The sequence below is a fragment of the Heptranchias perlo genome, chromosome 20 (assembly GCF_035084215.1).
Source record: "Heptranchias perlo isolate sHepPer1 chromosome 20, sHepPer1.hap1, whole genome shotgun sequence".
NCBI lineage: Eukaryota > Metazoa > Chordata > Chondrichthyes > Hexanchiformes > Hexanchidae > Heptranchias > Heptranchias perlo.
Window position 1 is genome coordinate 51,576,136 of NC_090344.1, and position 16,150 is coordinate 51,592,285.

Genomic DNA, 16,150 nt, shown 5'->3' on the forward strand with positions numbered 1-16,150 from the left:
TTCTCACTTTGTATTTAGGTGCGACCCAGTCCATCACAGCCATACTGCACACATGCCCCGCTCATGGCACAGATGCAAACAAAGCACTGGGGTTCATTTCTAGAGGGATAGAATGAAAAGCAGAGAAGTTACGTTAAACTTGTATCGAACCTTGGTTAGATCACACTGACAGCACTGTGCACAGTTCTGGTCTCGACATAAAATGGATATAGAGGCACTGGAGAAGGTGCAAAAAAATTTACAAGTGCGATACCAGAACTGAGAGATTATAACTATTCGGAAAGACTAAACAGGCTGGGGCTCTTTCTCTAGAAAAGAGAAAGCTGAGGGGTGACCTGATGGAAATCTTTAAAATTATGGAGGGGTTTGATGGGGTAGATGTGGAGAAGATGTTTCCACTTGTGGGGGAGACCAGAACTAGGGGCCATAAATATAAGATAATCACTAATAAACCCAATAAAGAATTCAGGAGAAACTCCTTTACCCAGAGAGTGGTGAGAATGTGGAACTTGCTGTATAACACTGGGGTGAAGTAGTGGTGGGTGCGAGACTGTCACTGGAGGTGGGAGCAGTTTCAAATATTCAACCAGGAGTATCACAGAGGAGTGTATTGGCTCAGCATTGAAATCGTTCACCCATTTTAAATAAACAGGCTATTGGCCGTGTTAAAATGACCTCGTAAGGTATTTTATACCAGCCGCCAGAAAAAGTTCAACCTTAAGTGTATTGGTTTAAGTGCGATGTTTCCGAAAATGCTTTGGTACCAACACCGTTGACGACTCTGCTAAAATGTCAACAATCCCTGGATGTGGGGAATAAGCAGCTCTTAACTCCCTGACTGAGCTGTAGCACAGACCGTTAAACAGGACAGCTAGACCATGGAGGAGGTTCGGGTTATTAATACAGCAAACAACACTGGGCTCAATACACTGCTTCCATGTGCCAAGTTTTCTGTTGGTACCTCTTCTTGGTGTATTGCCCATAGAATATATCAAAACAGTTTTAAACTTCTCTTTTAAACCAGGGCTGTCACATTGAGTGAAGCAGAAGCTGAGGTTACCTATCCATGAGTGCAAGTACGAAGGAGTTTAAAAAAAGACTTGCATTTCTACATCGTCTTTCACCACCTCAGGACGTCCCAAAGCGCTTTACAGCCAAGTCACTGTTGTAATGTAGGGAAATGCAGCAGCCAATTTGTGCACAGCAAGGTCCCACAAACAGCAATGACCAGATAATCTGTTTAAGGTGTTGGTTGAGGGATAAATATTGGCCAGGACACTGGGGAGAACTTCCCAACTCTTCTTCGAAATAGTCCCATGGGATCTTTTACACCCACCTGAGTGGGTAGACGGGGCCTTGGTTTAACGTCTCACCCGAAAGACGGCACCTCCGACAGTGCAGCACTCCCTCAGTACTGGCACTGGGAGTGTCAGCCTAGATTTTGTGCTCAAGTCTCTCCAGTGGGACTTGAACCCACAACCTTCTGCCTCAGAGGCGAGAGTGCTACCCACTGAGCCACGGCTAACACCTTGATTAGATGGGTATACCAGGAGTAGAGAAACACAGGATTAAATCAACCTCTGCTGGGTATATCCTGGATAAGTTTGTGTTCTTTGGATTTTCTCCTCCTCTCCAGAAGGCACTAAGCTACCCTTGCATACAGTTCCACAGGTAACCCTCGACAATGAAACAACAAACTACAGATTTTCACCCTTCTGTGCAGATCATTTTAACTACAGGAGCTTCTTTTAATGGAGAGATGGGACTCCATTGGAACAGTATAGCCTCGTCATTTGTTCAGTATCCAGAAGAAGATATTGTTAAAGACCAGGTTGTTAAGGATCTGCAAATCCCCACGAACATTGACAGGATATTCACTCCTAGGTGTGGTCATTGCTGAGCTTGGCCCAGTTCTCACCCAGTGTACAGAAGCACACAGGTACCTATAGGGGTCACTGCACGGTGATCAAGAGCAGGAGGCCTGGCTGGTTTTTTGTTCCCTCGCCTTCTATAGCCCGAGAATGCTGAGGATGACTGGACAGCCCTTGCCACTGCCCCAGCTGAGAGACATTAACTCATCACAGACTAGGGGGGGTTTTAGGGGGTTGAACCTGGGAGAATCCTGCTCCATGTGGCTCGGTACCACAACACCGAAGGGGTTTCAGAACCTGAACAGAGCATTCCTTTGTGGAATTATAAATGCAGGTTTCACATCGTGAACTGACGATTGGCGTGATAGCACCTAACAGACAGTGGACGTTTATATTTTGCAGCTTTTCAATTTGTGGTTTTAATTATTCACCACTTTTGATCTGGTCGAAGAACATCAGTTGCCGGAATGCACAGATGTAGCGTGCAACAGAAAGTTTCAAGGAACCAGTTTCCCCCTCAGTGCCCCTTCTTAAAATCTAACTGCTGAAAAGAATTCTCATTAACTGTTAAGGCAGCACTGGAAGCATACACTCACAAATGTGCCATCCCAGTTACTTTCCAGCCTTGGCCAGGATGAAGCACAAAGCAAATCACAGTAACTGTGTATATCACCTCCAGCGCCCGTCCGTCAGTATCCCTCCCTCCAACACCCGTCCGTCAGTATCCCTCCCTCCAACACCCGTCCGTCAGTCTCGCTCCCTCCAACACCCGTCCGTCAGTCTCGCTCCCTCCAACACCCGTCCGTCAGTCTCGCTCCCTCCAACACCCGTCCGTCAGTCTCGCTCCCTCCAACACCCGTCCGTCAGTATCCCTCCCTCCAACACCCGTCCGTCAGTATCCCTCCCTCCAACACCCGTCCGTCAGTCTCCCTCCCTCCAACACCCGTCCGTCAGTCTCCCTCCCTCCAACACCCGTCCGTCAGTATCCCTCCCTCCAACACCCGTCCATCAGTCTCGCTCCCTCCAACACCCGTCCGTCAGTATCCCTCCCTCCAACACCCGTCCGTCAGTCTTGCTCCCTCCAACACCCGTCCGTCAGTCTCGCTCCCTCCAACACCCGTCCGTCAGTATCCCTCCCTCCAACACCCGTCCGTCAGTATCCCTCCCTCCAACACCCGTCCATCAGTCTCGCTCCCTCCAACACCCGTCCGTCAGTATCCCTCCCTCCAACACCCGTCCGTCAGTCTTGCTCCCTCCAACACCCGTCCGTCAGTCTCGCTCCCTCCAACACCCGTCCGTCAGTATCCCTCCCTCCAACACCCGTCCGTCAGTATCCCTCCCTCCAACACCCGTCCGTCATTATCCCTCCCTCCAACTCCCATCCATCATTATCCCTCCCTCCAACTCCCATCCGTCATTATCCCTCCCTCCAACACCCGTCCGTCAGTATCCCTCCCTCCAACACCCGTCCGTCATTATCCCTCCCTCCAACTCCCATCCATCATTATCCCTCCCTCCAACTCCCATCCGTCATTATCCCTCCCTCCAATCCCCGTCCGTCAGTCTCTCCCCCTCCAACACCCGTCCGTCAGTCTCGCTCCCTCCAACACCCGTCCGTCATTATCCCTCCCTCCAACTCCCATCCATCATTATCCCTCCCTCCAACTCCCATCCGTCATTATCCCTCCCTCCAATCCCCGTCCGTCAGTCTCTCCCCCTCCAACTGCCGTCCGTCAGTCTCCCTCCCTCCAACTCCCATCCGTCATTATCCCTCCCTCCAACTGCTGTCCGTCATTATCCCTCCCTCCAACACCCATCCGTCATTATCCCTCCCTCCAACTCCCATCCGTCATTATCCCTCCCTCCAACTCCCATCCGTCATTATCCCTCCCTCCAATCCCCGTCCGTCAGTCTCTCCCCCTCCAACTGCCGTCCGTCAGTCTCCCTCCCTCCAACTGCCGTCCGTCAGTCTCCCTCCCTCCAACTCCCATCCGTCATTATCCCTCCCTCCAACTGCTGTCCGTCATTATTCCTCCTTCCAACTGCTGTCCGTCAGTCTCTCTCCCTCCAACACCCGTCTGTCATTATCCCTCCCTCCAACTCCCATCTGTCATTATCCCTCCCTCCAATCCCCGTCCGTCAGTCTCTCGCCCTCCAACACCCATCCGTCATTATCCCTCCCTCCATCTCCCGTCCGTCATTATCCCTCCCTCCAACTCCCATCTGTCATTATCCCTCCCTCCAACTCCTGTCCGTCATTATCCCTCCCTCCATCTCCCGTCCGTCATTATCCCTCCCTCCAATTCCCGTCCATCAGTCCCTCTCCCTCCGGCTCCTGCCCGTCGGTATCTCCCCCTCCGGCTCCCGCCCGTCGGTATCTCCCCATCCGGCTCCCGCCCGTCGGTATCTCCCCCTCCGGCTCCCGCCCGTCGGTATCCCTCCCTCCGGCTCCCGCCTGTCGGTATCTCCCCCTCCGACTCCCATCTGTCGGTATCCCCCCCTGCGGCTCCCGCCCGTCGGTATCCCCCCCTCCAACTCCCGCCCGTCGGTATCTCCCCCTCCGGCTCCCGCCCGTCGGTATCTCCCCCTCCGGCTCCCGCCCGTCGGTATCTCCCCCTCCGGCTCCCGCCCGTCGGTATCTCCCCCTCCGGCTCCCGCCCGTCGGTATCTCCCCCTCCGGCTCCCGCCCGTCGGTATCTCCCCCTCCGGCTCCCGCCCGTCGGTATCTCCCCCTCCGGCTCCCGCCCGTCGGTATCCCCCCCTCCGGCTCCCGTCCGTCTGTATCACCCCCTCCGACTCCCGTCCGTCTGTATCACCCCCTCCGACTCCCGTCCGTCTGTATCTCCCCCTCCGACTCCCGTCCGTCTGTATCACCCCCTCCGACTCCCGTCCGTCTGTATCACCCCCTCCGACTCCCGTCCGTCTGTATCACCCCCTCCGACTCCCGTCCGTCTGTATCACCCCCTCCGACTCCCGTCCGTCTGTATCTCCCCCTCCGACTCCCGTCCGTTGGTATCTCCCCCTCCGACTCCCGTCCGACTGTATCTCCCCCTCCGACGCCAGCCCGTTGGTATCACCCCCCTCCGACTCCCGTCCGTCGGTATCTCCCCCTCCGACGCCCGCCCGTCGGTATCTCCCCCTCCGACTCCCGCCCGTCGGTATCTCCCCCTCCGACTCCCGTCCGTCGGTATCACCCCCTCCGACTCCCGTCCGTCGGTATCTCCCCCTCCGACGCCCGCCCGTCGGTATCTCCCCCTCCGACGCCCGCCCGTCGGTATCTCCCCCTCCGACGCCCGCCCGTCGGTATCTCCCCCTCCGACTCCCGTCCGTCGGTATCTCCCCCTCCGACTCCCGCCCGTCGGTATCACCCCCCTCTGACTCCCGTCCGTCTGTATCTCCCCCTCCGACGCCAGCCCGTCGGTATCACCCCCCTCCGACGCCCGCCCGTCGGTATCACCCCCCTCCGACTCCCGCCCGTCTGTATCTCCCCCTCTGACTCCCGCCCGTCGGTATCACCCCCCTCCGACGCCCGCCCGTCGGTATCACCCCCCTCCGACGCCCGCCCGTCGGTATCACCCCCCTCCGACTCCCGCCCATCGGTATCTCCCCCTCCGACTCCCGCCCGTCTGTATCTCCCCCTCCGACGCCCGCCCGTCTGTATCTCCCCCTCCGACGCCAGCCCGTCGGTATCACCCCCCTCCGACTCCCGCCCGTCGGTATCTCCCCCTCCGACTCCCATTCAGAGAGGTGCTCTAGAGCTATTTGTGCTTCCAACATTCTGCTGTGGTCCATCAGCGATTGTTGGTCTGACCGATCCAGTCTGGCTGGGTGCAGTGACCCCTCCTCATTCTGTCTGCTAACGTTGCATGAGCATAAGGCTGACTCCGGGGGACTGAGCTCCATGTAGATGGTTGTATTGACTGACAGATGCTTTTCCATTTAGGGGGATTTTCCTCGACACCATCCTTCCTCGATATGATGAGAATGGCGTCCGACCCCCTATCGGACAGCGGACACGACTGAGCAAGGGCGACATCAGCCAGGCCCGCAAGTTGTACAGGTGTCCAGGTAAGATCGGTCAGAACGTGGAATGATCTGTTGCAGAACCATTGTGGAAGCAGAGCCCATAAATTCTTTTAAAAAGGGGATTAGATAATTGTTTGTGAAAGAGGAATATTGAAAGGGCACGGGGAGTCAGCAGAAGTCTGGGTTCGGCTGCTTGTGTGTATCGAAACATTGGTACAGACTCAATGGGCCAAATGGTCTGCTTGTGTGCTGGAACATTCTGTGATTGTATATCTCATTGTTTTTTGTGGGATCACGCCACGTGCAAAGTTGCTGCCACGTCTGCCTACAGAACAACAGTGAACTCCCATCAGGACGATCTGCTGTCCGCAAAGTCCTTTAGATGTCTCCGAGAGATGGAGTAAATATGCAAGTGTGCCTTCCTTACTTTCAAAAGAGCATTGCTGGATAATTATAGCTGCTTCGATGGAAGCTGAGTGACCGATGACTTTAATGGATTGCTTTCAAAGGCTGTCATCAGGGTGAGGCAGTTGTTGACCACTGTAGAGCACCATTGGAAGGTTGGCCTGCAGTCTGCACTGCCGTTGGCACACATGGGAAGTGGCTCACCGCAGATCAGCAGTCATCTGAGCTCAGCTCACTTAACTTACATCGCTCACTTAACCCTTGATTGCTGCAGTAAATCACAAACTAAATAACAGTCTGCAAAGAACATTCGCAATCTGGGTATGGTGACATCTAGTTACAGATCTGTGTTTTGCTGAAGCAATGGAGGAGCTTCAAATCAGCAGAGAAAATATCTTCATTCTCCTCACCTCATTTTGAACTTCTTTTTGCCAGTTGTCTCTCCTCTCCTGGAAACACTAACTTTTGCCACAGTTGCAGGCCTCCCTCCATTGCTTTGCCCGAGGTATCTGCCCTTCCTGTGTGAGTCTGGATAGCGAATGTTGACAAAGTGTACAACTTAAGGGGTATCACAGTTAAGCCCTATCCTGTCCTAACCCGACTTCGACACTCTCCAGCAAGGAACGTTGACCAGTGATCAGCTGCCAGTGGCCCGGATGATTATTTGCCATCCTAATTCAGGGGTACTGAGGTCAATTCTGCAGCCATCCTGACTGATATCAGCTAGCTCAGCATAGGCTGGTAATTAAATTTGGGACCCTCTGGTCTATGTCGCTCAGCACTGCATTGGTTGGTGTCTTTACCCACTAGACCGTGAGGAGCGAGATATTCATTTCTAAAGGAAGAGTTAGTAGGGAAGTGAAATGAAGAGCTGAAATAAAGAGGGTTCTCTCCCTACCTGACAGCACAGCCCCTCAGTCCCCTCACCCATTATAGAACCGTGAGCTCAACTCCTCTGCACTATAGCATTGGTGAGGCATCTTCAGGTGACAGACTGAGCGTCTTTTACCAGAGCCTTATTGCACGAGATCCTGCATCCAGATGTTTCATGATGGAAAACAGCTGTGTCCTGACATCCTAGAAAGAAACTCAATGCTCAAAGGGTTAGACGATGGGTGCTTGCTGAGAATGTTTTCGTTTTTTGACACAAGGATTCTTTCGACTTTCAAACTCTGCACCTCTTCCCTTTTATAGAGTGGCTTCAAAACTCATTGTTGTTAAATTTTTTCTTCCAGATACCCAGATGGATCATGATACAAATAAGGTCACACAACACTCTCATATACATACAGTTACACATCCGGGTTAAACTGTAGAAGGTTGCACCTTTCAAAAATAGAATCTGTGTCTCAGCTTGGATTACCTTGGGGTTAAAAGACGATGGGTTCATGCCCCACTCAGGACATGAGCACATACCCTCTGCTGACACTTCAGTGAAGTACTGAGGGAGTGTTACGTTGTCAGAACTGCCGTCCTTCTGATTAGACATTGAACTGAGGAACCATTTGCCTGTTTAAATGGCAGTCGTTGAAGAAGAGCAGGTTGTTTACCCGGTATCCTGGCCAACATTCCTCACTCAACTTTCACCACTAAAGACAGGTTAACTGGTTATTTATCTCATCACTGTCTTTAGGTTGTTGCTGGCACCAAATTACCGCTGTGTGTGCCAACAGCAGCAATCCAAAAGTAATTTGTTACGCTAAGCCCTACAAGATATTTTGCTGTGGTAAGGCACCATCTAAATGCAAGTCTTATTATTTCTAAGAAGGGGATATGGATGGCCATGTACTGTCAGGCAGTGCTGTGCGTGAACTGGGTTGGGGTTCCTTCTTGTCAGGTGGCTGAAGGAGACCTAAAGGGGAGACAGAGTTCAGCAATCACCGTCACTGGTGTGCTGGATATTAAAGGGTGTGTAAGGGCAGGTGAGGTAGTGAGGCAGCACAGTGGTGTCAGTCTCTGGGCAAAAGGTACGAGCTGATCATTCAGATGGTACCATTTATAGCCAGACTTTTGAGTGAGATAAGGAGGCTCGTTTTGGTGAGACCGCTGGTCATAACCTCGGCTATCTCCTCTCTGACTTTCTTCAGTAGTCCAGGGTGCGTGTCACCAAGGCCTAGTGACTTACCTTGGAGTTCTGCTCATTTTTCCAGCCCCACTCCAAAGACTTGAGCACAAGGTCTCGGCTACGAATTCCAGTGCTAGTACTGGGGGAGTGCTGCGCTGTCGGAGTGAGACGTTAAACCGAGGCTCCATCTGCTCTCTCAGGTGGACGTAAAAGAGCAGGGGAGTTCTCCCCAGCATCCTGGCCAATATTTATCCCTCAACCAACATCACTAAAACAGATGATCTGGTCATTATCACATAGCTGTTTGTGTACAAATTGGCTGCCGCTTTTCCTACATTACAACAGTGACTACACTTCAACAAGGACTTAATTGGCTGTAAAGTACTTTGGGACGTAATGAGATCACGAAAGGCGCATAGAAATGTAAGTTCTTTCTTTCCATGTAGAAGGAAAAAAATAAAACAATCGTTACCAGCTTGCATGTTCCAGAGCTTTTGCACCATTTGCTTGTGATTATAATATTCAGCATCTGAGAAACTCCAAAGTAGATCCCAGTGAGGCCTGGAAAGGAATTACTCGTGGTTACAAGTGAAGTTTTAGTTCCTGCACGACATTACAGACCCCACTGATACATGACGGACTCAAGAAATGAGAATGCACAGGCACTGCAAACCCTTGTAACTCCATTTGTAAAAAAAGACATCGTCATAACTCAGCTTCTGAAAGTCCGGTTAAAAAACCTTTGTGAAAATTGGTCCCTGATGTGAAAGAATACAGTTCTGGAGGTTTGTCCAAAGAAGATTAATAGAGGGGTCAGTCCCAATGTCTTACGGAGGATAGGAAGGTGAGAACTGATTGATGCTTTATTACAAAGTAACTACTTGTTTAGTGTGGACTCCCAAGGCATAGACACTAACTGGTAGAATACAGTCCCACTGCAGCAGCTCCAATGCTTTAATTGGTTTTGACACCCCTGGACTAGACAGGGAATAGAAGAACCAGGCAGGGCTTTCTCTCCTGCTCACGACTGTATGGGCCGTGCTCTTTAGAGGAGGGCAAAATTGGGATGGGCTGTGATGCCTCCCGTAGATGTATGGTTTACTGTCTAGGTTCACGCGTGAGGAATGGCTGCTGAGGACATGGAATTGTAACACTGCAGGAGAAATAAGCAACCTAAACTCCTGACAGCAAATCCAGTCCTGATATTTAAAGTGGGTTTGAAAAGTTCAAGGTTTGAAATCTGCAGCCTGCATTTTAATATGTTTGGTGTATTCCCCCCACCCTGCCCCTGTGAGGGAGGCAGGCTCCGAAATGATACAGTGGATGGTGGGGGGCGTTGGACCCATCGAGGGATGGTGCTTTCTCTCCTGCTTGTTGGATTATTTGGAGCGGAGAGTGTAGGGGTTTTGATTTAACCTTTGTAATGTGATTTGTGGCACTGAATGGCCCGTCACGTTGGGATGGATGTTGGCCAGCGTTTATATCGCTGATTGTTTCATTTTGTAGTTTGTGGTTCAATCTAAAATAGAGATAAGTATTATATATTCATTAAGGAAATGAAGCTGGTGTAGCAGACATAGATATGTGCATATACACACAGAGACATGTACATATGTACATAAAAATGTACACATGCAGACACCTATATGTATAAAATGGGGTATATGTAGCTGTTGTGTCCTTTACAGCGCTGCCTGCAGTCTCTTGGTACATTCCCAAACACTCATGTTGCAGAAACAGGAGGAAGACCAGCTGACTCTTGTTATGAATGGGGATAAAAAGAAAGGCTGGAAATGCTGAAGTTCACAATGAGTCTGTTGGTATCTGAAAGAGTGAGTGTTTTGTGATAAGTGATCGGGCTGGTGTGAACTTGTCCTTTCTCTCTGGGACACTGACCTGCTGCACAATTGCGGGGCTTTATGGTGTTTTTTTTTGTTATGAATGACAATCTAAATCTGGATTGTTGTCTGACCAGCAAATGTGATTGCTGCGGAATATTCTTAATTTTAAAAAATGCCACAAGCAGCAGACTGTAATGGCAAAGCAGAGAGAGGAAAATCTGCAACTTCCTGGTGCGCTGAATGTAACTGAAGGTTCTAACACTTCGTTCTGGTGACTGAGCGGAAATGGTACTCAGGAGCTGGAAACTTGCATTTCCCCAAGTTATTTCGGTGGCAGTCTGATACTCGCCAAAACAGGCAGGTACTGCAAGACTTCTATCTGAAGAAAACCACTGCCATAACAAAATAAGCAACCTAAACCCCTGACATCAAATCCAATCCCGATATTTAAAGTGGGTTTGAAAAGTTCAAGGTTTGAAATCTGCACTCTGTATTTTAATATGTTTGGTGTATCCCCCCCTTCTCCTGCAGTGTTACAATTCCATGTCCTCAGCAGCCATTGCTCACGCGTGAACCTAGACAGTAAACCATACATCTACGGGAGGCATCACAGCCCATCCCAATTTTGCCCTCCTCTAAAGAGCACGGCCCATACAGTCGTGAGCAGGAGAGAAAGCCCTGCCTGGTTCTTCTATTCCCTGTCTAGTCCAGGGGTGTCAAAACCAATTAAAGCATTGGAGCTGCTGCCACTGCTGACATCGGCTAATTCAGCACAGACCAGCAATCAAAGCTGGAGTTTCCTCGGTCGGTATAACCTGTGTATGTCTCTGTGAAACCGTCGGACAAGATGCTCTCCTATTTTCGTATGAACTGTTGGTTGGAGGCGTTGTGTGTTGAACGGATAATGCAAGGAGGGTGGCTGAGAGCCAGGATCCGATATCGTTCCTGGAACAGTCCAGGAATGTGACCGTTGATTTTAGATCTCTGAACATAGATCATCAGTTGTCAGAGTCTCTAGGTTTACTGTTGGTAGTTCATGTTTGAGGTGAATCTAGCTTAGGATGTCCTGCAAACATTTCCAGTTGTTGTGAGACGGTTACGAAGCAGCATATATATGTGTTGTGTGTTGTGTATTGTGTTGTGTTGGCTGACAAGCTGGATCAAACTGGTAGAAGGCCGCAGCCAGGGACCTTGAAACATCACGGGTTGGTGGGGGGTGGGGAAGGGTCAGATTGGGAGGGTGGGGGCTCAGTGGGGTTTGGAGGCCGGGGGGGTGGGGGGCGTCCGATCGCCGCAGAAGATTTGCTTGAGGGGCCAGGGGGAAGCATTCCTGCTCCTTCTGGCCTGTACAGTGAAGAGTCTTGATTTCAGCACAGTGAGGATACAAGGACGAAGGTTAGCATCTGCTCATCATATTTGAAGCTTAAGCAGAGCTAGAGAGGAGTGTTCAGAGGAGCAGAGACCATTCAATAAAATAGAAAGAAAGTTTGTAATGAAGGTGGAGTTTACACACACATAAGTATGAAATTTAGTCTGTGCTTCATTTCTACAGTAGGGCCCCTGAAGTAAAAACCTGCCTCTTCCCTTCAAAACGAAAAATGCTAATCCCAAACGAGAGGGATCTATGCTCAGATTCCTGAAAGAGCAAGTATCGGGAGAGACATCTAATATTATGTCTGGCAGAAATCCAGTACTTAACATGACATTATAACAAATTGAGTCTCTCAATCACATATTTCTCATTGTGTTGCTGTTGTGAGTACAGTAAAAGTGCAACTCATGTTTCACTGACAAGCACTGAGGGATCACAGGCAATGTAATCACCATCTCTGCGCTGTTTAATAAAGCTGCCATATTTTGTTTTTCATTTGAGGGGCCAATCATTCATCATCTGGAGTCTGCTGTGGAAATAGCCACAGACAGCGGGAGTTAGGGTTTGGTTAGAGGCTGCTTTCAGGACATACCAATGGCTTGGATTTTTCAGGCTTTTGTCCTCTAATCCGTCGGCCACATTAGTGAGGAGTTTGGGTTTTAGGGGCTCATTTTGGTTGGTGAGAAAGATCGCAGTCCTGACACGGAAATACGTGTCCCTTCCTCACGCCACTGTGAAACACCTCCTGACGTCTCTCTGTGTTAAAGGCGCCTAATAAGTGCAAGTTGTTGTGCAGGAGATGATGTGTATTTTACACAACAAAAGATAACAGTAAAACATGTTTGTCGCAATAAGATTAAAATCAGGTCCTTTAACTTCATGAGATGTGCTTCCTACGCCTGATATATTTTGATTGTGTTGTGAGTGATTTCCAGCATCTTCCATTTTAATAGCTTTTCGGGGGGGTGAGGGCGTAATTTTGAAATAACATTTTATTGATTTTCCATATATCGTTACCAATAACAGCAGTTTGAGGCAAGAAGAACCTCATCCTTTTAATTGACACATCCATTGTTAACAAGTACTGTACCTCCCATTAACCACTCTTACTATCCATTATTCCCACTCCCAAAAATTCCTTTGTTGAAGAAAGGTTATTTGTTTTGAGTGATCTGTTTCTTGTCCGTCTTTTAAAACCTGAAAGCTTCTCTCAGCTCACCCTTATTGTTATTGTTGGACCCTTGAGTTCTGTTATCTGTCACTTGTGTTTGTATGGAAGATGCACGTTGCTGGTTTCACGGAAGATTCCCACCTCGGAGGACGATTACTGTGCGCAGGTTTAGCCTTTAGTTGCACCCAGAGACCGGTGAAACACTCCCATTGTGTACGGGAAACGTTCATCACCCAACGGGCCTGGTGGAAGGGAAACTGAAACTTAAGTGGGTGACATTTCACAACACTCATTTTTAAAATATAAAAGGTTTACTAAACTTTTCTAAACCAAAATATTTCTGCAAACAGTTGACATTTCCTTTGTGAGATGTGAGGACAGCAACATTTGAGATAAAGTCTTGCACATCCTTCTGCTTTAGAACGTGATTGTGTTCCAATCATCTGTCGCAGAAAACAGAACCATTCATCTCTCCTGCACTTTAATGCAAGACAGATTAAATGTGGCTCCAGCATTCATCTGATCAGTCATTAGGAGATTGAAGCAGTCTTGAGGAGACATTAACTTGGTGTCATTGAGAGGATTCAGAAAGAAGTTATGCGTTTCAAAGTCTCAAATCACTTAATCTTCTTGGCTGAAATCAAGTTGGCAGCGTGTTTGGTATGTTGCTTCCCTTTTGGCGAGTGTGAGTTGAAAAAAAAGCCAAGGCTCAATTACCTTTATACTTATCAAAGAAATGAATATGAATTGAGGAAATGATGCTTGAAGAGGAGAGACATGCGTCAGATAGTGGGGTGGAGAAGACTGTAAAAAATAGCCCAGAATCAGGAGATGCCAGGTACACATGGCTTCTTCCCACAGACCACGTCCAGTTTGCATTGCCGACGCTCTCCCCAATTCATTTTTGTTTACTGACTATCCAGAAGATTAAACTATGAGGATCAAAGATAAAACTGCAGATATCAATGCACCATCATAGCCTAAATTCGAGCCTGTTCCATCGCATTCTCCGGATGACACTCCCATCATTCCCAACGTGAAGACGACATTGTGAGGCTGAAACTCCTCCTGTCCATAAACGTAACTGTGTGAGTACAAAATGGGAACATGAACATTCTCACTAAAACGATGCACTCCCCACCTGAGTTACATGAAGCACTTTATCAACCTTTCTACACTTATTATTTTCACCGTCAACCCCATTCCGAAGAAGCCACTCAGTCACCTCATTTTCGAAGGATATGATCTACTGCTGTGGCTGGGAGTCTATTCAACATATTTGTTATTTGATGGGGGGGGAATAGGCTTCTTCTAATCTCTATTCTTGCCAATTTCATACTCATGTCCTCCACTTTTAGTTAAATAATCTGCTTACACCTACATTACCCATGATGGGCTGAACTGACTTCTTCTGCGCTGTAAAATTCTAGGATTCTATTATTCAAGTTGACTTTGCAATGCTTTGAAATTACTAGAGAGGGGAAAACAACTCAACATATGGCTGTGTGTGGGAGAGTTAACCGAAACACTGCAGACTGCAATTACATTTGGGACTGGTGCCCAACTGCTGCATTTAATTTACATGCACGTTCCTTTTCAAATCCAAATGTCATTCTAAATCATTAAGAAAACATTGATCATTTTTATTTTGTCCTGCTTTATCGTCTTTCCCCCTTGCTAGGTCTCCTCTTACATGTGCCATTCTAGTCAAGGGGGTCAGCAGGCAAACCCTTGCCAGACAGCAATGTTCATGAGGCACTCATTATGGGGGAGGGGTGCACAAGAGCTGCTCCAACGTCTCTCCCTTTACTCTGGGGAAGCATCTGACTTGCAATCAGTGCTTCTCAGTGACGGCAGAGAGAAAGATGAGAGTTCGCTGCCTGTAAAGTTGCCAGCACGAGTCTACGTCTCTCTGCTGGCTTGAACTGTTGGGTTAATGGGGTCCAAATGCTGCAAGTATATCACCTAATCCATTCCAACTACTGATCGTTCTATTTGTAAAAAGAATATCACAAATTCTTCATAAGGACACAGTTTACTTTGTATAAGGAATGCTGTGCAACATGGGGTTGAAATTAAGTTTAGTTTGTGCATTGATTTCCATCCAATGTGCTTTGTAAAAGCTGAACTAAGAGCAGAGCATTCCAGATTTAAGGAGCTGGTAGTGTTCAGTAGTGAGTGATTACCTCGTTGTCTCTTCCAAGTAGTTTAGTGTGTTTTATTTTATTTAATTTTCAACCAGTATTAGAAATACCAAGCGGCAATACGAATCAAAAAATTGCAAGCAAGTACGTAAACCGAGACTGGACAATACAAGTCACGTAGAGGCCCAGGCAGGTACATACAGAAAAAAGCAACCAAAGCATTTGCTGTCTGCATTAACAGCTGGCTGAACATTTAGTTAGCAATGGGACTCAGTGATATAAGGAGAAGTACAGTGTAAGGAGATGACGAGAAATTTTTTTTTACGCAGCGAGTTGTTATGATCTGGAATGCACTGCCTGAAAGGGCGGTGGAAACAGATTCAATAATAACTTTCAAAAGGGAATTGGATAAATACTTGTAAAGGAAAAATTTCCAGGGCTATGGAGAAAGAGCAGGGAGTGGGACTAATTGGATAGCTCTTTCAAGGAGCCGGCACAGGCACGATGGGCAGAATGGTCTCCTTCTGTGCTATAAGGTTCTATGATTCTATAAATGCTTTTCAAATTTTTGCTTTTCACATCAAAAGACCATCAATAGGTGTCCTGAGGAACTCCCATATGAGCTGTGTACTGCTGTTCATCTTTCCACTGTGTGTTTGTGTGTGTTTGTGTTTGTGTGTGTGTGTGTGTGTTTGTGTGTGTTTGTGTGTGTGTGTGTTTGTGTGTGTGTTTGTGTGCATCCCATGGGACATCAGTGCCTGGATTATCCATCCATTTACCATTGTGGGGACGAGCCAAACTTTTTAGATTTTAAACTGCCTTTAAAAAAGCATGATGTGGAGATGCCGGTGATGGACTGGGGTTGACAATTGTAAACAATTTTACAACACCAAGTTATAGTCCAACGATTTTTATTTGAAATCTACAAGCTTTCGGAGGCTTCCTCCTTCCTCAGGTAATTGTGAGGAAGGAGGAAGCCTCCGAAAGCTTGTAGATTTCAAATAAAAATCGTTGGACTATAATTTGGTGTTGTAAAATTGTTTACAATTTAAAAAAGCAGCCATGGCCCCTTATGGTTTTAAAAGTATTAAGTTGTATTCTTTACATTATGTCTTGCAAGCAGTGATCTTGAGATGAAGGGCTGTTGGACATCTTTCTCTCCACCCATTCAAACCAATCCTTCACATCAACTGGTCCAAACTGAAACTTTAAGTACAGTTGGTATAATCAGGCCTCTTTCCCCATCCCACAAAGA

At 48.2% G+C, this 16,150-nt stretch overlaps 1 protein-coding gene across 1 annotated transcript in view; it reads left to right on the top strand.

Annotated features, from left to right (window-relative positions):
• The window catches only part of bmp1a (bone morphogenetic protein 1a), a 177,218-nt gene that overhangs the window by 96,097 nt on the left and 64,971 nt on the right, over positions 1 to 16,150 (top strand). Inside the window, exon 8 of the mRNA XM_068001368.1 lies at positions 5,815 to 5,939. Coding sequence (XP_067857469.1) covers positions 5,815 to 5,939 — 125 coding nt within the window. The remainder of the gene's footprint in view (positions 1 to 5,814; positions 5,940 to 16,150) is intronic.